This window comes from Schistocerca piceifrons, chromosome X, assembly GCF_021461385.2.
Source record: "Schistocerca piceifrons isolate TAMUIC-IGC-003096 chromosome X, iqSchPice1.1, whole genome shotgun sequence".
Classification (NCBI taxonomy): Eukaryota; Metazoa; Arthropoda; class Insecta; order Orthoptera; family Acrididae; genus Schistocerca; species Schistocerca piceifrons.
This window is the reverse complement of record NC_060149.1, coordinates 428,697,454-428,723,027: the sequence shown is the minus strand read 5'-3', so window position 1 is coordinate 428,723,027 and position 25,574 is coordinate 428,697,454. Positions and strand designations below refer to the sequence as shown.

Genomic DNA, 25,574 nt, shown 5'->3' with positions numbered 1-25,574 from the left:
TGGGGACTACTGTCGCATCATAATGTCTTCATCTCTTCAGTCATGAGTACTGCACTTCCTTCACAATAGATACTGGAGCAGGTCCCAGATTTAAAATTTGGCTTGACAACATGTCTTCTCACCAAATAATGACTCCAACATCACAGATCTCATCTGCTCACGTTCTGCCTGACAGCTCCATCAAGCTGCATCCCCCCCTCATTTCTTCACTCATGAAATGTGTCTCAGCAATCCATTTCAGTTTGAGAGCAACAGAGATATTCACCAACACAATATCAGAGGGTAAAATTATCTGAATTTCCCTTTAGTGAATTAAAGTTTGACACAAAAAGGAATGCAATACTGAACCATGAAACACTTTGATAATCTGCTCAAGGAAATAAAATGTCCAACAGATGACAGAAGTGTTTCCATATGTAGATTAATTTTGTTTCTCCTTAACAACTTTTTCTATACCATAAATAAATTCTTGAATAGAAATAATTAGTCTATCACAAATCTGTAAATGACCAGCATGTAGCCATTTTTTGTCTCTACTTTATTTTGCTCAACAGATACATTCTACAGCTTGATGTTTATGTTGAATGTGATCTATAAATGTGCAACTAACTGACTACCAAGCAATATGTGTTTCATGTGATACATAGAAAGAAGGATCCTTTATTGTTTGCTCATCAGTGTGGGATCCATACCAGGTCGGGTTGACAGAGGAGATAGAGAAGATCCAAAGAAGAGCGGCGCATTTTGTCACAGGGTTATTTGGTAAGTGTGATAGCGTTACGGAGATGTTTAGCAAACTCAAGTGGCAGACTCTGCAAGAGAGGCGCTCTGCATCGCGGTGTAGCTTGCTGTCCAGGTTTCAAGAGGGTGCGTTTCTGGATGAGGTATTGAATATATTGCTACCCCCTACTTATACCTCCTGAGGAGATCACAAATGTAAAGTTAGAGAGATTCGAGCATTCATGGAGGCTTTCTGGCAGTTGCCCTTCCCGCAAACCATACGCGAGTGGAACAGGAAAGGGAGGTAATGACAGTGGCACAAAAAGTGCCCTCCACCACACACCATTGGGTGGCTTGCGGAGTATAAATGTAGATGTAAATGTAGATGTAGATGTAGATGTTAAGTGCTTATCTCCAAGATCAGTATTCAAGCCAGACCATGACTTTACCTACATGTGGGATGATCTATAATCTAGTAATTCACCATCTTGGACATCCTGTCTTCTCAATTTCCTATGCACCTCAACACACAAACACACAAAAACACACACACACACATATATCATCATCATTTTTATATACAATAGCACTTTATATTAGAGATACAAACCAAGTCAATAAAGTACAATTATGTATTGGATTTACAAAATAAATTACTTAAATAATACAATTATTAAACATCTAGTATATTTAAAGATATTTATTTCCCAGACTGCTTTTATGGTCTGTGGTACTTTGTTAAAATGTTTCCATCCCATATGAAGCATTGTCTTCTACCAGAGTTTATTATTAGCATTTGTACTGTTAAGGGTTTTGGCTGACTCCGGTATGATGTTTTTGCGCATAGGTTTTTTTGTGACTTTTATCTTTCTTTTTTAGATTTATTTTAAAGAATATCAGAATTTCTCTATTGAAAGTGTGCATTAATGGAAGTATATTAAATAGTGTGAAGGAAGTGTTTATATGAATCCTTGTTTTACTTTCATTCATTATTCTAACAGTCTTTCGATTCTGAATTTACTGACTGATACTGGACAGTATAGATGGGCCATAACATAAGCGTAATAAGCACTCATAAAAATATCAGCCACAATACTAGGTTTCAGAGCTACTTAGATTTAAACCGTCTATTTATCTTACAGTTAACATGCCCAATATATTTCTTTTTTATGTAATCTTATAGCCATACAGCTAAAACATTTCTGTGCTGCTTTTTGCTGATTTTTCTTTAATGGAAATAGCACATTTATGTGCGTTCTTGTTTTAGGGTGACAGAAAATTCCAACTGATGTCCTGCTGTTATTTGTGTTCAATTGGTCATGATTTGGTCACTTGCCAATTTGTTTTATGATTGCCGTAGTTCATCACTATTCCCAATATCTGGCAGAATTGCTGTATCATCAGCATATAAGAGTCTTATCTGTATTCATTTTTTGCACATTCTGTTGATGTACAGAAGAAAGAGAAGGGATCCCATAACTATGCCATGGAGCATGCTGTATTTGATTGTGCCTGTAGATGATTGTATTTCAGTGGCTTCCTTGTTCAGTGTACTTCACTAACATCAATTCTTCTTGATTACTGAGTAGTAAACTGATTCACTTGTTAGATCATCCTCTCCTATGATAATGTTCTTACTTAGGAAGGAAGATTTTGTTGTTAATCATGCCAAAAGCAGTACACAAATGTAAATATATCCCTATTGTTAACTGTTTATTGTCAATCATATTTAGGTCTACTGCACAGTTTATACATGCAAATAGTGCAGTCTGTGTTAATTTAACCTTCTACATTCATGTTGTGACCTCAACAGAATATTATTCTTTCTACAAATTAAATTAGTTTCTTATGCATAATTTTCTCTGAAACTTCAGGCATACTAGGTAAAAAGTACTGACCAGAGTATAGTTATTCATTTCATCTTCCCCCCATGTTAGCATACTTGGAAATTACTTTAGGCTTTTTTCAGTTACTGTCAAGAAGTGCCCATAAAAGATAATGTTTATTTACTACTATATACTGTAATGTAAACTATAATGGCACAGATAAACTAGAGTACACACATTGTGCTAGTTATGTGATTCGAGAAAGCTGTTCATGATAGCTGCTTCCCTTCACTAGTGTCTTTATGTATCTATCTGTATGTATCCTTTGATTCTCCCCCTTCATAACACTTAGTATTATTCAAATGTAAAAGTTGATGATTCATTACTTTTAACAATCCCAACTGTGAACTAGTTCACGTGTGATGAGCTAATCTGGCATTTGTTTACCTTGAAATAGGCATCTAAATAGCTTGAGCTATGTTTCCTATGGTTTTGTAAAACACTTCAGACAAATTCTGAGGTAATTTGTTCAATATGCCCATTGCCAGTTCTATATTTCTGCTCCATTAAAATGATCTCAGTATATATCAAAAGTTATCACTGTGTAAAAAGCTTAAATACAAAAATGTTTTGTCTTGAGCAACGCATAGAAGCATGTACCTGTCAACTTAAACTGAAGGAGGGCTCTTTTATATTGTAACGGTATATATGTCCCCTTCAGGAAACTTTCATTTATTCCTGGAAAACTTGGATGCCTTGTTGTGATATCTGTCAGATAGGGGAAAGCAAATTATTATTTGTGGGGACTTCAGTGTTGATTCACTGAAAGAGGGTAATAGGAAGAATGACCTGGAAGTCTTGCTCGGTTCTTTCAATTTGACATCTGTCATTAATTCTCCTACTCAGATAGTAAAGGACAGCAGCACATTGATAGATAACACTTTTATAGACCAAGAAAAGTTTAGAAACATAAATTCTTGTCCTGTTGAGAATGGCCTTTCTGATCATGGTGCTCAGCTAGTTACAGTATATGACATAGCTCCATTCAGTTATTCAAAACTACCCTCCAAAGTTGTGTGTTTAATTAATGACTCAACAATTAGAAATTTCAGGGAAAATCTTCAGCAGTTAGACTGGGATGCGGTGTACAAGGAATCCGATGCTAATTTAAAATATAACTTATTTCATGATGCACTTGTAAGAGAATTTGAAAACTGTTTCCCCAAGAAAGTAGTTAAAGCTAATTATAAGAAACCATGCAAAAAACCTTGGCTTACTAAAGGAATAAAAATCTTTTGTAACAACAAGAAATAGTAATGACCCAGAAACAGCCAAATATTATAAAAACTACTGTGCTACATTAAGAAATGTTATTAAAAAGTACAGAAGCATGTGCATCATGTCTGAGATTAATACGCCTGATAACAAAATCAAAACAATTTGGAATATTATTACAAGGGAGACATGGCAACCAAGAGTACAGGATGACGGCATTACCATCAAAGTGAATGGAAACTTGACAAACAAAAAGCCGGAAGTCGAAAACATTTTGAATAATCATTTTTTAAAAGTTTTAGAGAAAATAGGATCTAAATGTCCATTAGAAGAAGCAAGGCAGTTAATGGAAGAGGCCTTATCCACACAATTTGATACAATTGAAATTCCACCCACCTCTCCTTCTGAAATTATGAAGATAATAAACTCTCTCAAGAACAAAAGCTCACATGGAATTGATGGAATTTCCAGCACGATAATAAAAGCTTGTTCCCAAGAGATAAGTGGGATTCTTAGCCATATATGTAATAGCTCTCTGAAGTAGGGTATTTTCCCAGATAGACTGAAGTATGCCTTTGTTAAACCACTGCATAAGAAAGGGTATACGTCCGATTTCAACAACTACCGCCCAATCTCTCTTCTGACTGACTTATCCAAAATTCTTGAAAAAGTAATGTATTGTAGAGTAGCTTCACACCTTTTTAAAAATAACGTTTTAACAAAATATCAGTTTGGTTTTGAGAAAGGTTTTTCAACGGAAAATGCTATATATACTTCCAATAATGAAATATTAAATGCTCTGAGTAACTGGAAGTCACCTGTTGGGATTTTTTGTGATCTCTCAAAGGCTTTTGATTGTGTAAATCATGGAATACTTCTAGATAAGCTCAAGTACAGTGGTATTAATGGGACAGCACTCAAATGGTTTAAATCATACCTAACTGGAAGAGTGCAGAAAGTTGAAATAAGCAGTTCACATAATATATAAAAAACTGGTGATTTCTCAAACTGGGGAACAATCAAGAATGGGGTGCCACAAGGTTTGGTCTTGGGTCTTCTGCTATTCTTAATATATATTAATGACTTGCCATTCTATACTCACATAGATGCAAAGCTGGTACTTTTTGCCGATGATACAAGTATAGCTATCACACCCAACAGACAAGAATTAACTGGTGAAATTGTAACCGATGTTTTTCAGAAAATCATTAAGTGGTTCTCAGCAAATGGGCTCTCATTAAACTTTGACAAAACACAGTATATACAGTTCCACACAGTAAATGGAATGACACCATTAATAAATATAGACTTCAATCAGAAATTGGTAGCTAAGGTAGAATATCCAAATTTCAAGGTGTATGCATTGATGAGGGGTTGAACTGGAAAAAACACACTGAAGATCTGCTGAAACATTTGAGTTCAGCTACTTATACTATTAGGGTCATTGCAAATTTTGGCGATATACATCTCAGTAAATTAGCTTACCACACCTATTTTCATTCTCTGCTTTCGTTTGGCATCATATTCTAGGATAACTCATCATTGGGTAAAAGAGTGTTCATTGCACAAAAGCGTGCAATCAGAATAATTACTGGAGCTCATCCAAGATCATCCTGCAGACACTTATTTAAAGAGCTCTGTACATGACTACTCTAACTTTGGCTCAGAAGGGGGTAAATTATGCTGCCAACATCATTACGAAGTGCCGTATTCATGATCTATGGAGCAAGTACTAATCTAATCTAATCTAATAGCTAATCTAATCAGGGGGACATGTATTCTTAACAGAAAAATATAGCCCCTTCATTAACTGCAAACACAGTAATAGCACATTCTGCAGGAGTAAACTTCTATTTTTTAGGCTCTTACCCAAAATTCCAATAGGGATGTCTTTGAGTTCATATTCAATGATATCAAATACTGCCTTTCCTTTACTAAAGTCTACTGATATTGTTTTTGTTCGTACACTGAACTTTGATTCTGTAAAGCAAAAATATGAATTATTAGCTGACATCATAAACCACACACAATACTGTAAAATGTATGCAAATAATAAATATTACTGCTTGTTTACTGATTGTCTGCAATGCAGATCAGTTACCTGGAGTGAAAAATTTGCTTTTCATGAAAGGTAATACCAGGATGGATAGATTGACTGATGAAATGTGTATAATTATCTCTGATATATTACACTATAAGATAAGCTGTTAGAGATAAATACCGTTTAGTATTTTTTTTTAATCTTTTATATATCATAATTATCCATAGGCCCGTGACAATACAGTAATAAACATTATTTTTAATAATCATTCTTAAAAGCACACAACTATTAATATTCATTTTATAAATCACATTGATAATACTAGATGTAAATAAAGGCAAGTGTGCAATTGTTTGGAGAAAAAGAACTTGCAAATAAAAACGTGTAAGTAAAGCAAACAAAAGAAGGAAAACCTTTGAACTCTGGCAGGAAGGAGGCTACAGATAGATGACACATATAGACTGACTGTCAGTATGCATACAGCACCACCAAAGTTAATAGCAACTGCAAACGAAAGATTCTCAGATATACCAGTAACACATAGATACAAGTTACATATGAAAACAAAGTATAGTAAGAGCTATGAGAACATAATGCAGGTTATGAACCACCAGAGATTTCTAAAACATTATTGAAGAGGATAAGTCACAAAGAACAATTAAGATCAGATCAGGTAAGAAAAGGAAAGTGTATTGGTTGGATAAGAATGGATGTAAGTGTGGAGAAAAATACAGAGAAACTGTCAGAGAAAGAAGGAACAAAGAGTGTAAAGCTTTACCTACCTCTCTCTTTAATTCTCACTGTTGATATACAAAACAAACTGAGAAGATTATACAGGGTATCCAAGGAAAAATGGTCCTGATTCAGGGATATAACAGCAGTGATCATTCAAAGCAGCAGAGCCTAGTAAACATGGGCTCTAAAAAACATACTTTAAGAGTTAAGAGCACTTCATCTTCGATACAGTAAAACAAATCTCTTCTACTGCAAGCTCTTTGCTTTCTATATTTTGTGAGGAGGTAGTAAAACAACAATAACATGGACTCTAAAATGCATATCTTAAGAGCTATAAGAACTTGTTCAGTAGACTATATGTGTTTCACAGTAATGAAGACAAACATGTGCTCATAGCTCTTAAAGTATGCACTCCAGAGCCCATGTTGCCTGGACATTTTTTTCTTGTTTTGGTCCACACTACTGCATCTCAAAATATGTAAAGCAAAGAACTTGCAGTAGAGGAGATTTTTATCACAGTATCGAAGACAAAGAAGTGCTCCTAGCTCTTAAAGTATGCATTTTACAGCCCATGTTTATTGGATTTTTCTGCGTTGAATGATTGTTGCTGTCATATACTTGAATTCTGACCATTCGTCCTTGGACGCCCTGTATACAAGGAGTAGCTGCACATTGCATACCCAGTAAATTTTGCTGATTTGTATGTCACACTATTGTGTTAAAGATTCCAAAATATTCCTTACAGCTGCAATCAACAATGTTATTAGGCAGGACTATATTATTTCTAAACTAAAAAATGTATGCAACTGACAAGAAAATTCTAAATTCAAAAATAAATACACTAATATGTTGAAATAATATCATAATTTATGTCAAAGTAAAGACAGTGCTAAGCAAAGGAAGAGTATCAATGTATACAAATATAAGTGTATTGTGTTATTCACACTAGTGCACTTCTAGTGGAGTTGTGTTGTAATAGGAAAAAAGGTGTGTACATATAACACTAACACTAACCTCATTGATTTAACATTTGAAGTGTATGTATTATATTAGCCATAATGAACACTGCAATGACCAAACAGCTATCACCATGCAAATACTGATATAAAACTAATTGTTAGCTATTTAGGGTGCACCTCATATTGCATCCTGCATACAAATATTGCGAAATGATACTAATGGCTGGTGTGTTACGCAATACGCTGCCTGTTGCCATTGCATATTGCCCAGTCACCTACTTTCTTATGTGTACAGTGCCCTAATATGTGAACTTAGAGAATTTGTGACTCTCTTGGTTAAAAATTGTATGTGATCACACACTGAAATGAGAAACCAGCATTTTAAGAAAATATGTTAAATATAGATTATATTCTTAATATATATCATATATAATCACAGTACCAATCTCTTTTGCAACACCATCCAACTTCTGCTGATTCCTGCTAATAAGGACTATGTTGAGTCCACGTCTTGCTAGCTCAAGCGCATATGCTTTACCAATACCATCTGTTGAACCAGTAACCACTGTAAAGATGATAAATATGATATTGTAAATAAAAAGTGAACATTGACACAAAATAACAATAGTCTCTATATTCTATGAAACACAGGCAGCTACAGGTATAAATAAATCACATGTGAACAGATTAAAGAACAAATAAACAATAGTCATGAACACATTTAAAAACAAATAAATAATAGTGAGCAACATACAATTGAGAAACAATGATATATTTTTGTGGAAGACTGCTTTTATGCAGCTCTACACACTAGAATACCCTTTGCGAGTTTCTCATCTTTGCACAACTACTGCAACCTACACCTGTTTGAACCTGCTTACTGATCTCCCCCTACAGTTTTCATCTCCCAACATTTCCCTTTATTACTAAATTAGCTATTCCTAGATTCATAAGGATGAGCACTATCAATGTATCTGTTCTTTCAGTGAAGTTGTAGTATAAATACCTCATCTCCCTAACTCAAGGCAGTACCTAATAGTATGATAATGATCAAAAATTTCATTTTCTGCGGCATTACAGCCTCAGCATACAGATATTGTGCCTTGCTACTAATCCTTTAATTACAAGGTACATATTTCAATCGAACTTGTTTCATCCCAGGGGCACTTTTAAAGCTAACAGTTCAGACATAACATTAAAAAAGTACTTAGCAAACCCAATGAAGCTACAGAATAACAGCAGTAAAAATTGTAAATGAAATCCAGGCAGGAAAGAAAGAAAGAAATAGTTATTTGGCATTGTTGGCTGCGACAACCAGAGTTGTTATTCAGCAGCTAATTTCTTTGTGCACAGTGGCCTCTTTCCACGTGGTGTGTGGAAGTTGTGTCTTACGTGTACCTTTTGAGTGTAGGTGACTGTAATGGGTGTATGTATAGTTTTGTGCCAGGTTTGTGTTGTATGATGAAAAAAGGGAGGGTTAATCAGGATTCAGCACGTAGACTTCTTCTCAAATAGCACCAGTGCATTCCCCAGACTTAACTTCCTCCTCCAAAAGATGGGTCATCATAAACATTTCATGTGACACTGAGGAGAGTTTTGGAATTTAATTTACATCAGTAACTTTAGGTCATCGCCTCTCCCCCGTTCACCAGCCAAAGACTAAGATTGAAAATTTCTTCCCCCATCAAAGGCCACTTCACAGGTATGCATTAGCAACATTCGCTATGGATGCAGGTAAAATCATAGAAAGCTAATATGAAATAGGTTTACAAAGTTGATGCAGAAGTGTGAAACAGTTACATTAGCATAGTAGGAATTTCAGACTTCATAAAATGTGTAAAAGTAGATAATGTGACTCATTTCTGAGGTTTTTCATGTGCAGAAGGGAAAATTTATTTAGAAAGGAATGAATTACCACATTTATGAAAAAATGTTTCTTGAATATTTTAATATTTTAAAGGAATACATATTTCATGTACACATCCTGCCCATTGGCTTTAACATGCTTGCTGCTACAATCATAATGAATTCTTTGCATGATAGCATTTTTGCCACATACAACTGAAGGTGTTCTTTTCACAACTAGCCAGTTTTTACATTGAGCCATTGTGATATTTTCAAGTGTACAGTTTGAATGCTGCTATATGCTATATCAAAACTGGCCAGTTGTGAAAATAAATTATCCGGGGGGGGGGGGGGGGGGGGGGGGGGGTAATTTGGCAAATATCTTGCCCATTATTTTTGTTCTGATTTCAGATTATTTTCCATTTTTCAATAAACTGCCTGAATGGCTTGGGTCAATAAATCATATCAAGCTAACACAGAACTCAGGAACAACATGTTCAAAGCCAGATGTTCAAAGCCAGATAAGGGTGGTGAGGTGGCAATTTACAGCTCCTGATTTCTAGATCATACATGAATATCATAGGCTGAATCAAAGACAAACCTACAATGTCAGATGAAATATCAGACACAGTTGATGGTAATCCATCTGTAGGATGGAGATCTTTAGCTTGGGAACCTCCTCTTGCACTAATAAAGGGAGGGGTGACCTGAATGTTGAATTAGTGCTTTTATGGATGCTATAAAAACACATGGAAGTCAGAGATTGTGTAGTGGCTACATTATTTAATTAGGCATTTTGATTTATACATCATAAACAGATTAATCTGAAGAAACCAATAAAGACCACGTCTAATACATAGTGCATAATAGTAACTACTGACTACTAAAAACAAACAGGAAATATATCAAAGTGCAATTTGAAAACATTCCTAGGCTTGGGTGAACACATCATATCTAGGTATGGAGTCATCTACCTTATCCAAAAGACAATGCAAAACTGAATCATTACAGCAGTAATGACTCCATACCCACATACGACATGTTCACCCAAACCTTGGTATGTTTTCACACTGCACATGAATACACAGTACAACTAACTCAAAACGGAATCGCATGAGAGTAAAATATTTTGCCAAATTGGACAAGTTTCTGGATTACACAAAACTCACTAGCTACAAAATAATTTTCAGGTATCATGCACAAAAATATAAATTTGTAATTATACATGTATTTATATACCTTCACTCCCACACTGTAGATGTTCAATTAGTGTATACTGGTACTGTACAACAAAACACTAGACTATTACACAAACTGATAAATAGTATGGCATTTCTGTATTTTTACCCTAACCTTTAATTCGTTTATTGCTGTATGTACATACATATTATTCCTGTGTTTATTTGCCTTATGTTTCATTTTTTTTTTTTTTTTTTTTTCGCCACAAATGAACGAGGGAAACCTGTTTGAATTTCTTGTTCAAAATAGTTTTTTCTATGCAATTTTTCGCACTTTGCAATAGTTCCAACTGTTTGGGAGCATTTATGTATGCTGGAAATTGCATAACATCGTCTATGAATGCAATACCTTCTTCAGGTCTATTACTTTTTCTAGAGACATCAGTTTGCACCTCTTCTATATCGACATCTACATCCATACTCCGCAAGCCACTGCTGCAGTGACGGTGTGTGACGGAGAGTACCTTGAGTACCTCTATCTGTTCTCCCTTCTATTCCAGTCTCGTATTGTTCGTGGAAAGAAGGATTGTCAGTATGCCTCTGTGTGGGCTCTAATCTCTCTGATTTTATCCTCATGGTCTCTTCGAGAGATATACGTAGGAGGGAGCAATATACTGCTTGACTCCTCGGTGAAGGTATGTTCTCGAAACTTCAACAAAAGCCCGTACCGAGCTACTGAGCGTCTCTCCTGCAGAGTCTTCCACTGGAGTTTATCTATCATCTCCGTAACACTTTCGCGATTACTAAATGATCCTGTAACGAAGCGCACTGCTCTCCATTGATCTTCTCTATCTCTACTATCAACCCTATCTGGTACGGATCCCACACTGCTGAGCAGTATTCAAGCAGTCTTCATCTTCTACGTCGCGGATTTCTATTAAATCTGTTGCTGAAGCAAAAGTGGAATGAGTTGACAGAAAGTCGTCACTTCGAATCTAGTTATCTGCACTACATGAAATGTTTTGCATTTTGATTAATTCAGCAATTGCTGCTGCATTTCCTTGATCTTTGATGGCCAGAGAGGTGTCTTTTTCTCGTCGTCCAAACACTGCTTTGTTGAAGCACTTCGTAAGAGTTTCGAGCTTTATTTCCCTTACTGCCAACCGAATTCAGTTTTTGCATCCAGGACAATAACTGACAGTGCAAAAGCAAATGCACCTTCGGCTTCTTGAACACTAAGAATAAGAAAATGGTTCAAATGGCTCTGAGCACTATGGGACTCAACTTCTGAGGTCATTAGTCCCCCAGAACTTAGAACTAGTTAAACCTGACTAACCTAAGGACATCACACACATCCATGCCCGAGGCAAGATTCGAACCTGCGACCGTAGCGGTCTCGCGGTTCCAGGCTGCAGCGCCTAGAACCGCACGGCCGCTTCGGCCGGCACTAAGAATAAGAGACTGCATCAATAATCACCTATAATGTGTAAATAACCCCATGGTCCATCGGTTGTGTAACGCTGGTTGAATCTGGCGGAAACCAAGCCAATTTCACTTTTGATAACTTGACTCTCCGGTAGCAGGTTGCATTGTCTAGGAAAAGGAGAACTTAGCGCTTTCCTCTTTTTTCCATTTTGGCACTGAAAGTGCCCAGCCATTCTTCCTGAAACAACGCGGTTTTTCTGCTTTTCCACTCAGCAGTGGCTTCTCCACTTCACTTAACATGTTTTCATACAGCAGAGCAATGAACCTTTCCTTGGACATTTTTCCACGGTGCACTTTTCACCTCGAACCACTAGAGATTTTGAAGGCTATGCATGATAAAACACTCCAGTTTCGTCGACACTGAATAAGTCTTTCGGGTCATAATTGGCAATTAAGTTGTATAGTATTGTCTTCCATTGTGTTGCTACTCTTTCCTGCACATCCTTATTTCTCCTCCTACACCCCCTCCCCCCCCCCCCCCCCCCCCCCACACACACACACACGCTCAATGTTGAGCCCAGCTTTGAAGCCTTTGAAACTACCCAGCCATTCTGTGGTTGCCTTAAACTCCGTATTTTCAAACTCTTTAGTGACTTCTAGAGCCTCATTCTGCAACATGCGTCGAGACAAAAGTGATATTTTTCCCGCGCACTTGCGAATCGTTCCTACATATGTCAATTTTTTCGTTTCCTGTCTCCTTCGTCTTTCATTTCATTTGCCAGTTCCCTTTCATTCACTCATGCCGTATCTTATCCTTTTTTCTCTCAAAGTATCAAAATATGTGTTTTACCGCATTTGAAACGCAACATTATTTCGCACACAGAGAGTCTTTCTTTCTCACTCGCCTCGATTACCTTAACCTTTTCGTTAACTGTTAGCGGTACATACTTTTTGTTCGACATCAAGTTATCACTTAAAGTGTTACTAGTCAACTGAAACTGGCAGGAAATAATGCAGGTAATGCATTTCTTTGGAATACTTGACCTTGCCGGGTAAAACCACTGTTTAACAGAACAACACCCATCTCTTTCACTGCGCAAACTGCACATTATGTTCGAAGGTGCGCAAAAATGCCCCAGTGTGCGCCAGCGCTCGTCAGTAATTACGGAAAACGAGAAACGCCGACGAACAGAGTGCTCACCAACGAACCTCCTCTGATGTACCGACACTGCGCGTAACTCTTTCGTTGTTGCACAGAGCGGCGCAGCTTGATGTTGCCATCCGCACTGCTGCACCGCGCCAAACCTCTTTCCTTGCTTTTGCGCCGCAGCATTATCAGGGCTGCACGGTCTTTGTGTTAATAGTAGGGCCCTTGTAGAGTCATGAATAACTGATGTATACTGTAATACAATGTACTGTATAAGCTCTTTTCCGCATTATAAAATTAATTATCAATTAAATCTTAAAATTAGCATTCCGTTCACGCGTTAGGCACTTACACTTTATACCACAAAAAGCATATAAAAGTGTACTGAACGCTTCGAGTCTGAAATATTTGCACGGTTTGAGCATATTTCCGAATTATACACGTTTCACTTTGACCAAGTTTTACTGTATTAGCCGGCCGCTGTGGCTGCGCGGTTCTAGGCGCTTCAGTCTGGAACCGCGCGACCGCTACGGTCGCAAGTTCGAATCCTGCCTCTGGCATGGATGTGTATGATGTCCTTAGGTTAGTCAGGTTTACTTAGTTCTAAGTCTAGGGGACTGATGACCTCAGATGTTAAGTCCCACAGTGCTCAAAGCCATTTGAACCTTGTTGCACTGCATTTCCTGTTTGCTTTTAATGGTCAGTAAATACAGTTACGCATTAATTGAAGTTGTAGTCATTACGGTTTTTTTTTCAGATTAATCTGATGATGATGACAATTATAAATTGAAATGCGTAATTAAAGAAAGTAGTCATTAGATAATGTGTGACTTTTATACATTTTTATAGTGTCCGTAATAGCACTGACACAACCTTCAAATTACATAAAAATGGATGCATACCTCTTACGTGGTTTCACGCTACACCTGTTATAAGGCGTGATATGTCAATATTAGATTTCACTTTTTACTTGCTTGTAACGCTATTACTAACACTGCTAACACAGCATGTCACTTTACACCCTACCATCACAGTCATCTATTCAGTTTCACACAGATATGTTAGTCTCATTCTGTAAAGTCAGTCACTTGGAGAAAAATTTAACAAGCCAGTGAATGTGACACACAAGATTTAGTTTAATTGAAGCCTAACTTCTTATACTCACTGTCAGTCGTGATCTTCTGTTGTTCAGTACAGAGGCATCTCTGATAGCAAAATCTGTGAGACTAGTGTATTTGAGATCACAGGAAAAGTGTTGAAAGTAGACATACGTTTTTGTTCCGTAAATCCATAGTGAAAAAATCTTCCAAGATACAGAATATTTTATAGACCTGTGGACGGTGTAGATCACAACTTATCAAGTGGAAAATTCTTTTGTATTGTCTGTACTGGAATACTGACCAAATATGTGTAATCCATATCTGGTCAGACTAACACAGAATGGAGATACCATTACTGGCAACTTCGTCTGTCGGTTACCCAGAACGAAACCTTTACAGGTTTTACAATACAAAGTTACTCTATCACACATTATACACTAGTCTGCAGAGTATAAGTATGGATATACTCAGACGGGAAAAAAATTGCAACACCAGGAAGGAGTAGTGCGACATAAACATAGTTGTTAGAAGTTTTCCTACATCTGAAAGATGATGTGTATTTAAATTTCGCGCCAGTAGCAAGTGAGTGGCGCTAGTAGCGCCATTATGAGGATGCAAATTTGATTTGCTTTAAATACACGCTCAAACGTTCGTGAGCATTAGTTACCTATGAGACAGGACGTGGTGAGTTGAAGTTACTCAAAAATACCTTCAAGGCGACAAAGTACCATTATCAGCACGCCACTGCGTTTGAACGAGAACGTGTAATAGGGATACGAGAAACTGGATGTTACTTCTGCAATATTGCAGAAAGTCTTTTCAGGAATGTAGCTACTGTATATGATTGCTGGCAATGGTGGTCACGAGAACGCACGGTCGCAAGAAGGTCGGGCTTCGGACGGCCACGTGGGACTACCGCTAGGGAAGACCACTGTGTTCAGGGTATGGCTCTGACGTACCGCACTACATCTGCAGCAGCAATTTGAGCGGCAGTTGGCACCACAGTGACACAACAAACTGTTACAAATCGGTTACTTCACACAACGAACTGTTACAAATCGGTTACTTCAAGGACAGCTCCGAGCAGAAGCCCTGTGGCGTGCATTCCACCGAACCCAAACCAACGCGATTTGTAATTTCAGTGGTGTCAAGCCAAAGCTCGTTGGAGGGCAGGGTGGAGGTCTGTTATGTTTCCTGATGAAAGCTGGCTGTGTCTCGGTGCCAGTGATTTCCATGTGTTCATTAGAAGGAGGTTAGTTAAGGCGCCTGCGACAAACCAGTCTGTGTGCTGCACACACTGGACCTTCACCTGGAGTCATGCCCCAGGATGCGATATCTTATGACAGCAGGAGCACTCTTCTGGTTATCCCACGCAACCTGACTGCAAATTTGTACGCCAGTCTGGTGATTCGACATTGTGCTGGCATTCATGAATAGCACTCCAGGGCATTTTCCAACACGACAACGCTCGCCCACATACCGCCGTTGCAACCCAACATGCTGTACAGAGTGTCGACATGTTGCCTTGGCCCGCTCGATCACCGGATCTGTCTCCAATTGATCACACGCAGTGGTTAGCACACTGGACTCGCATTCGGGCGGAGGACGGTTCAGACGAGTCCGGCCATCCTGGTTTAGGTTTTTCCTTGATTTTCCTAAATTTCTTAAGGCAAATGCGTGGTTCCTATGAAAAGGCACTGCCGACTTCCTTCCCCATCCTGTCCCAATCCGATGAGACTGATGACCTCGCGGTATGGCCCCCTCCCCCCAAATCAGCCAGCCAATGGAGCACATATAGGACATCATCGGAGGACGGCTCCAGCGGCATCCACAACCAGCATTAACTGTCCCTGCATTGACCGATCAAGTGCAACAGCCATGGAACTCCATCCCACGAAATGACATCAGGCACCTGTGCAACGCAATGCATGCATGTTTGCATGCTTGCATTCAACATTCTGGCGATTACATCAGTTATTAATGTACTAACATTTCACATTTGCGATACTTACCTCGCGCTTACATTAACCTGCCATCTTGTAATGTTAATCACTTACATACTCGTATGTTACTTAGACAAATGTGTTCCCGAAATTTAATTACTCTGAAATATTTTTTGATGTTGCGATTTTTTTCCGTCGGCGTAGGTTAATTTCCAGCAAAATGGCTCTGAGCACTATGCGACTTAACTTCTGAGGTCATCAGTCGCCTAGAACTTAGAACTAATTAAACCTAACTATCCTAAGGACATCACACACATCCATGCCCGAGGCAGGATTCGAACCTGCGACCGTAGCGGCCGCTCGGCTCCAGAATGTAGCGCCTAGAACCGCACGGCCACTCCGGCCGGCTGATTTCTAGCAATAAGAAAAGGCAAACATCCATATAAAAGCACGATTGTGTGACCTGTCCTGCTTGACAATAGTTTTAAATTACGTGCAGAAAAGCAAAATGGAGAAGCAGGGTCCTCGGCACTGAAGATTACATTATGAAATTCGATATTCTCTTGGAGAAGGCAGAAGCCGTCAGCACAGGGCTTCACATTTGTCATAGGCTGCCTGCACAGCAAACAGAAAAGGAATGGAAGGAAGACTATGGGCGAATGACTCCTATAGAAGAAAAGAAGGCAAATAACTTGGCAGACATGTGAAAAAATGTATCTTTCAGTCCGAACAGCAACGCATCGTGACAATTACGTCAATGACATGACAGCTCAGTGTTGAATGACAACAGGGAGGACGTTTCATCAGTGACAGTAATATGGCAGGGATACTCGATTACCAACAAAACTACGTCACTATTCCCTCACTCCCTTCACCACCCACAACAGGTTTCAGCAGGGTTCCATAAACTGGAGGAAACAGTAGCTGTGGATATGACTTCAAGAACATGAATAACAGGGATCTGCAATGCGTTTAAATAAACGCTACATTGTAGCTATAACTTACTTCAGTTTTAAAGTTATTTGAGCTAAATTTCCAAGTTAGAAAGAAATATAGGTGACTGATAACTATTCCACAGAATTATGCACTAATACTGTAAAAGTAAAGTCCAAGGTAGAGTCTACTGTTTAGGGTTTTTCATATACGGTCTTTCAATTCGCTGTCTAGTTCTAGTTGAAAGTGATGTTGTTTCTATTTTAGTTGCAGTACTGGGTATTATCAAAAGTATTAGTACAATAAAATATTCAAGACTGATGTGTGTTGTTGGAAGTTATAATTACGCCTTAGCTTCAATATTACGGTGTTTACAAAAGCTGTAATTGTTGTTGAAAGTCCATAACCTTGTACAGGATATATTACATTTCATTGTGCAACATCGATAAAACCACAAATACATGTACAGCGCCAGCACTTGCTTCTGTGTGGGGGATTGCTCAGATGTCAGACACTTTTATAATCATCAGAATGTTTCGGGCCTACTTCCTAGAGACAACAGTATTAAAAAAAGTATTGGTGGTGAAGTATTTGCAGTTGGAATTTTGTGGCAGGTCCCACTATCAAAATGGAAGATTCTTCAGAAGACCAAACATCTGCACCAAAGAAATTAATTTGAAGATGATGATAATTAGTATTTATTATAAGAGTACTATTTTAAATTATGCCAATATCAAATACAGCAGTCACGTGTAGAGTATGTCAGCAGCATCGAGATTTCTAAGGGGCGACAATCACCAGTGTTGCACACTAACTGATCAGTAGCTGTTGTGATAAATTCGTACAATAGTTCAAGACAAAAAGCATACTGTATTCATTGTACGTGCCACCTCAAAAATCAATAGTAGATGAGAACCAGAAATGTGAACAGCTATCTACGGATAATGAAACGTACTACAGATAATGAAACGTAGTTTCTTATTTGTGAAATTGCTACCGATTCCTCTGTGGTTTTTAATCCCGGTAGTTTTTCGCTCTAATCTCTCTCCTGCTAGCGTTGCTGATAGTGAACAATAAATAAAGTCCTCAGGTCCAACTGCCAACGGTAGTGTCTGGCGCTTTTCATAACCCTAGTCCATCACAAGAGTATCATCTCTATATTCACAGCGCGTTTCTTATTTCAACAAAGTTATCTATTCAACAACTGAGGACGTCGCTAGTTTTGGTTTTCTTCTACACATTAAATTAAATAAATTGTAAGTTAGACTGTGATTTAGACGCCCTTGTGGATTTGAATGCGAAATTCAACCATAAGTGTTGAAAATATAGTTCTTAGGGTTCACGTCAACTTGCGAATGGAGGCAGAAAGCAGGCAAGATGTGAAAGCTGTGTACAGTATCGATCTATTGGAATTGCCTCTTGCTGCATCACTCTTGGCTCACTTTCTTCCCGACGGCCACCTGGAGATCTCCTATGACGAAGCAAACTTTCACTTGCGTAACAGTTAGGCGCACACAGAGCGAGGTGGCTCAGTGCTAGCGCAATGGAGGACGCCGTTTCAAATCGTCTAGCTATGAGTTTTCCGTGGTTCCCCTAAATCGCTTAAGGCAAACGTCGTGTGGTTCCCCAACGCTTGAGGCTTTGTCCATGGAGATAATTTAAATGATCGCAACCGTCGCTGTCGCTGTCCTTAGAGTCTTGTCAGCAGGACACCAGAAAATAGTTTTGGTTTTGTGAGTCAAAAGTTTAGATTTCGCAGTCGGAAGATTCAGGACTTTCCAAAACCCGTAGACTACATAATTTTAGTCACGTGTTCACTGCATAATTCTGTCATAAAATACGGTACAAAGACAAGCACCTACGTTACCCAGCAAGAGGATTTTATGGGCGGGGATCAAACACTACAACATTTACTTTAGCAAGGAAGAAACGCAATGACAGATGCATTTAGTGTAAGAAAAACATTCACTGATACTTCAATTGTTATGCTGGGTTTTAACCGTGGTAATGAAATACCAAGAAATAAGCGAATACACACTGCTCAACAGATGAACAACATTTAAAAGGGTTTACAAACGTGGACCATAATACATTGCTGTTAATAATGTAATAAACAAACATTCATTTCGTAGCGTTTAAGAATCTTTGGTATCATGGTACTTGATATTAACAATGTAAGGACCCTAATCGCAATTTATTTTCTTTCTACTGCAGGTAATCGGTTTCGCTGCAATAATTATCATCAGGCTAACATTCCAGACATGAGGAGCCAGTAACTAGGGCCGCCTGTGGAGTACCATAAGACATTGGCGTCCGCAGAAATTTACCAGACAGGGTGAGGGGCACAAGATTCTAAAATTACCACTTCACATGTACATGAGTTTCTGAGTTTCGAGACGTGTCATGCCACAAGAACAAAATTGTATAGGGTCACAAAAAACTTATTACATCCCAGAGAATCGATGGTTATGCACTCACTTATAGTATTGCATGAGAATTCTGTAATGAATAAAAAATCTGTACTCCAGACTCCAGGGTTTGTGTATGTCGAGGGGGGTGGGGTGGAGACCCATCCTCTACCCCCCCTACCGCCGCCCCCCTTTCCCTGTCCCTTATTCCGTAAGGTATCCATCACCAACGGCATTGCTCGTCGTCAGGAGTCTTGTTCCGATCACCGATTATGTATACTGAAGCGACAAGTCATAGGATAGCGACATGCACATATACAGATGGTGATAGTATCGCGTGCACAAGGTGTAAAACGGCAATGCGCTCGTGGAGCTGTCATTTGTACTAAAGTGATTCATTTGAAAATGGTTCCGACGTGTTGATGGCCGCACCATGGGAATTAACAGACTTTAAAGCGGAATGGTAGTTGGAGCTAGATGCATGGGACATTCCACTTTGGAAATCGTTAAGAAATTCAAATTTTCGAGATCCACAGTGTCAAGAGTGTGCCGTGAATATCAAATTCCAGGCATTACCTCTCATCACGGACAACGCAGTGGCCTACGGAGTACACTTAACGACCAAAAGCATCGCTGTTTGGGTAAAATTTTCAGTGCTAACAGACAAGCAACACTGCGTAAAACAAACGCACAAATCAATTTCGGACGAACGACGAACGTATCCATTAGGACAGTGTGCGTGAAATTTGGCATTATGGGCTACGGTAGTAGACGACCACGCGAGTGCCCTTGCTAACAACACAACATGGCCTGCAGCTCCTCTCTGAGTTCTGACACATCGGTTGGACCCTAGACGACTCTAAAACCGTAGCCTGGTCAGTTGAGTCCCGATTTCAGTTGGTAAGAGCTGATGGTAGGTTTCTAGTGTGGCGCAGACCCTATGAAGCCGTGGTCCCAGGTTGTCAACGAGGCACTCTGCAAGCTGATAGTGGCTGCATAGTGGTGTGGACTATGTTTACATGGCATAGACTGGGTCCTCTGGTCCAACTGAACCGATCATTGACTGTAAATGCTTATGTTCGTCTATTTGGAGACCATTCATGGACTCTATGTTGCCAAACAACGCTGGAATTTTTGTGGATGACAATGCGCCATGTCATCTGGATACAATTGTTCGCAACTGGTGGACAATTTGAGCGAATGATCTGGCCACTCGGATCGCCCGATATGAATCTCATCGAACATTTATGGAACATAATGGAGAGGTTAGTCCGTGCACAAAATCATTCATCGGAACCACTTTCGCAGTTATTGAGGGCTATAAAAGCAGAATTGCTCAATATTTCTGCCAACGACTTGTTGAGTCCATGTCACGTCGAGTTACTGCACTACCTCGGGCAAAAGGAGGTCCTACACGATATCAGAAGTTGTCCCATGACTCTTTTCACGTCAGTGTATATTACACTACTGGCCATTAAAATTGCTACGCCAAGAAGAAATGCAGATGATAAACGGGTATTCATTGGACAAATGGACAAATATATTATACTAGAACTGACATGTGATTACATTTTCACGCAACTTAGGTGCATAGATCCTGACAAATCAGTACCCAGAACAACCACCTCTGGCCGTAATAATGGCCTTGATACGCCTGGGCATTGAGTCAAACAGAGCTTGGATGGCGTGTACAGGTAGGTACAGCTACCCATGCAGCTTCAACACAATACCACAGTTCATCAAGAGTAGTGACTGGCGTATTGTGACGAGCCACTTGCTCGGCCACCATTTACCAGACGTTTTCAATTGATGAGAGATCTGGAGAATGTGCTGGCCAGGGCAGCAGTCGAACATTTTCTGTATCCAGAAAGGCCCGTACAGGACCTGCAACATGCGGTCGTGCCTTATCCTGCTGAAATGTAGGGTTTCGCAGTGATCGAATGAAGGGTAGAGCCACGGGTCGTAACACATCTGAAATGTAACGCCCACTGTTCATAGTGCCGTCAATGCGAACAAGAGGTGACCGAGACGTGTAACCAATGGCACCCCATACCATCACGCCGGGTGATACGCCAGTATGGCGAGGACGAATACACGCTTCCAATGTGCGTTCACCGCTATGTCGCCAAACACGGATATGACCATCATGATGTTGTAAACAGAACCTTGATTCATCCGCAAAAATGACGTTTTGCCATTCGTGCACCCAGGTTCGTCGTTGAGTACACCATCGCAGGCGCTCCTGTCTGTGATGCAGCGTCAAGGGTAACCGCAGCCATGGTCTCCGAGCTGATAGTGCATGCTGCTGCAAACGTCGTCGAACTGTTCGTGCAGATGGTTGTTGTCTTGCAAACGTCCCCACCTGTTGACTCAGGGATCGAGACGTGGCTGTACGATCCGTCACAGCCATGCGGAAAAGATACTTGTCATTTCGACTGCTAGTGATACGAGGTCGTTGGGATCCAGCAAGGCGTTCCGTATAACCCTCCTGAACCCACCCGGTTCCATATTCTGCTAACAGTCATTGGATCTCGACCAACGCGAGCAGCAATGTCTCGACACGATAAACCGCAATCGCGATAGGCTACAATCCAACCTTTATCAAAGTCGGAAACGTGACGGTACGCATTTCTCCTCCTTACACGAGGCATCACAACAACGTTTCACTAGGCAACGCCGGTCAACTGCTGTTTGTGTATGAGAAATCGGTTGAAAACTTTTCTCATGTCAGCACGTTGTAGGTGTCGCCACCGGCGCCAACCTTGTGTGAATGCTCTGAAAAGCTAATCATTTGCATATCACAGCATCTTCTTCCTGTCGGTTAAATTTCGCGTCTGTAGCACGTCATCTTCGTGGTGTAGCAATTTTAATGGCCAGTAGTGTATAAGCGAAAGTGGCTAGTCCAGTCGAACGAACGAAAATTGCGATTTGTACCACTACCACAAATTTTTATTTTTATTTGTAGCATTTCTTTCCATTTCCATTTCAGTTTTAATTTAGATGGAATTGTTGAAGTCTGTGTCTATTTATTTTAGGTTTGACAGGTCGTACAACAGGGGATGCTAAACTTAGGCACACACTCAGTAAGCTTTTGATCATTCATATTTTTGATGATAAATGGAACAACAACCAACAAAATCAAAGATCAGAAAACTCCTACACTCCACGTGTTGCAAGCCCGTGAGAAAAATTATGGTGACGGCGACAACATCGTTCGCAAGAAATCCGACCATCGCGGTTTGGTGACCGCAACAGTGCTAACAGCACCGTCTGAGTGTGAGTACAACCAGCCCACATACCAACAAGAATAATTTTAACTTCGCCGGAAGTAGTGCGGCTCGGTCATCGCATTGTCACTTCGTGGGGTTGTATGGATCGACCCTCAAAGGTATGCTGCTTGCCCCATTCACATCAATTTAATATATTGGCGTAACATTGTGAAATGACATGTAACGGAACGACCACTTACCATAAAATGGGTCAACTTCGGCATTTTTTGCGTTTTTTTTATGAATTGTAATGTGAAGATGAAAATTAGAGGGCATTCTCCATGCTATATTACACACAATTGTGTGGAAAGATAACTGTATGCATTTTGTTTGCTATATAAAATTTTTAGTTGTGGCCGAAGCTTCCCAGGAAATTGGATAACTTCGGCCAACAACGAAATATTACGGAAACACGAAGTTTTACGTGGCTCCGTTAGCATCGGCCACTTAAAACGAACGCTATAAGATCACAGTAACGTCCTGTAATTGTGTTGGACTAAACGTTGTACTGGGAAATTAAATACGCAAGTAATTCTATTATTCACTGTATTAGGAAGTAAGCTGGAACAACATGATAGCCTATAATTTAAAAATAGTTCTTTTTATTCTAAGACTTTCACTTCACTAACTCCCAACATTACAGCATAAGAATATGAATGTACTTACACTTGAGTACGATATTTCAAAATATGTCCAAACAGTCATTTGAATAAGAGTAGTAATGTGAAAATTAACAGGCCTCCACAGAAAGGGCGCCCGATTTTTTCTGTATGAATTTCTTTCATTTTGTCCCGGAGGGTTGTTCGAGATATAGCGTGTATTTCGGAGACTTGACGTAACGACATTTTCCCTTTCCGAGTCTTATACTTTCGGAATGGCCGAAGTTACCCTGAAAATTCTCATTGGCGACCTTAAAATTAACTCAACCAAACACTAATTGTAGTGTAAGTATACTTTTTGTGTGTATATACTAAGAGACACAAGGTAATGGTTTACATAATCAGAGGAGTTTGTTTTCACACTTCAGAACTGCGTTATTCCGCGCTAACTGGAACTCAACAATCAGTGTACGGCAGTTCTCGCTTGCGGTGAAGTGAAACAATGAGTATGTCAGAGACTTCTCCACTACACATTACAGCTTTCCAAATAGTTAAACCATGATTCAATAGACGGAAGCATAAAAAAAAAACAGATTTGACACCCTTTATTGGCCGAAATTACCTCAGGTAGCCGAAGTTAGCACATTTTACCGTTCTGTTTTATGATGTGGGAAGAGGGGAGGGGGGTGGGGGGGGGGGGATGGGGAAGTGTAACGAGATCGCTTACACAACGCAGGTGTGACCCATTTTTAAGTACCAATACTGCACCAGATTTTGGAATCCCCAACAGGTCGGATAAGAAGAAGATATCTAAGCAACTCATAGGCGTATTTCTAGATTTTCAGCATTTGTTTCGGTCAGTACGAGAGTGTTACGGAATTGCTAAGTAATCTTAGATGGGTATTCTTGGGGGGGGGGGGGGGAGGAGGGAAACGATCTCTTTACTATTGAGTAAGTTCAGAGGCCAGTATTTCAGTATTTACGACAGATAGATAAACAATTCTACTGCCTCAACGTTCATCTCGCGTAAGGACCGGAAGGGTAAAACAAAGATGGATGGGCCTCTTATAGAGGCAGTCAACATTTTTCGCTCATTCCATTTGTGAGTAGAACAGGAGTGGGAACGACTAGCAATGGTACAACGCATCCCCCGCCATGCACGGTACTCCTAGAGTGGTTTGAGGATTATCTACATCTACATCTACATTGATACTCCGCAAGCCACCCAACGGTGTGTGGCGGAGCTACCAACACGCCTCCATGCATAATGTCGTTCAGACAGAGGGATCCAGAAAGTCGTTCCACATGCCGAAGTGTTAACTGTTGAAGATATTCGTCCTCCTCCAGATGCCTCCTGTCTGATCAAGCATCATCATATTTTAGAATAAAATCATTCTCTACTGCATGGGTATAATGAACACAACCTCCAAGACTACCAATATTTTGTCCATAATGGACTGTTCTGGAACACAGATTATTGTGCAATGCTAGCAACAAGGAAGAGCTTAATTTCTTTAAATCATGTCCAGGTTTGATGATTTCCTGCTCATCTTCAGATTATTTCACTCCGTGTAGACGTTTCATGAGAATATTGCACGCTTTGGTTGCAGTTCGCGCTCAGTTGACTTAATGTAATCCACATGTGCACCATCTGCATGAAGCTTTTACAATAAATGTTCAGAAAATGATCAGTAAAGACTAGGAATCGGTCTTGTTTTAAAGAAGTAAAGTTCTCCCAACCCATGTGAGCAGCTGCTGTCATTCAGACACAATCTGTATCAAGGATGTCATCTTTGTAGACGTGTACAATCGCAGTTTCACGTGAAAAGGCTGTGTGTCATCTTGAAGAGACGCACAGACACTGTCTCGTACGAAGATAACCTTTCCTCGTATTTGTCTTCTTGTCAAATAAAGTCATATCTATAGTTATTTTGCAAGTTAAACCAGGTCTCTTCCGTGTCTGCTCTTCAGCTCAATATCCAAGGCGGGCCCACTGCAAACGAACATTGAGCCGTATACTAGGAGGAATGGGCAATATTCAGGGATACGATGATTCGAAGCAAAAAACATGGGTTCTAAACTGCGTACGTTACGAGCTATGAGAGCTTCATGTTCTATACTGTGAAATGAATCTCTTTTACTACAAGCTCTTTGCTTTCCATATTTTGGGA

The 25,574-nt window shown here is 39.6% G+C and overlaps 1 protein-coding gene across 1 annotated transcript in view; it reads right to left on the bottom strand.

Annotated features, from left to right (window-relative positions):
- The window catches only part of LOC124722397 (inactive hydroxysteroid dehydrogenase-like protein 1), a 143,545-nt gene that overhangs the window by 28,405 nt on the left and 89,566 nt on the right, over nucleotides 1-25,574 (bottom strand). Inside the window, exons 2-3 of the mRNA XM_047247568.1 lie at nucleotides 7,999-8,121; nucleotides 5,691-5,801 (exon numbers count right to left, since the gene is read on the bottom strand). Of these exons, the coding sequence (XP_047103524.1) occupies nucleotides 5,691-5,801; nucleotides 7,999-8,121 (234 nt within the window). The remainder of the gene's footprint in view (nucleotides 1-5,690; nucleotides 5,802-7,998; nucleotides 8,122-25,574) is intronic.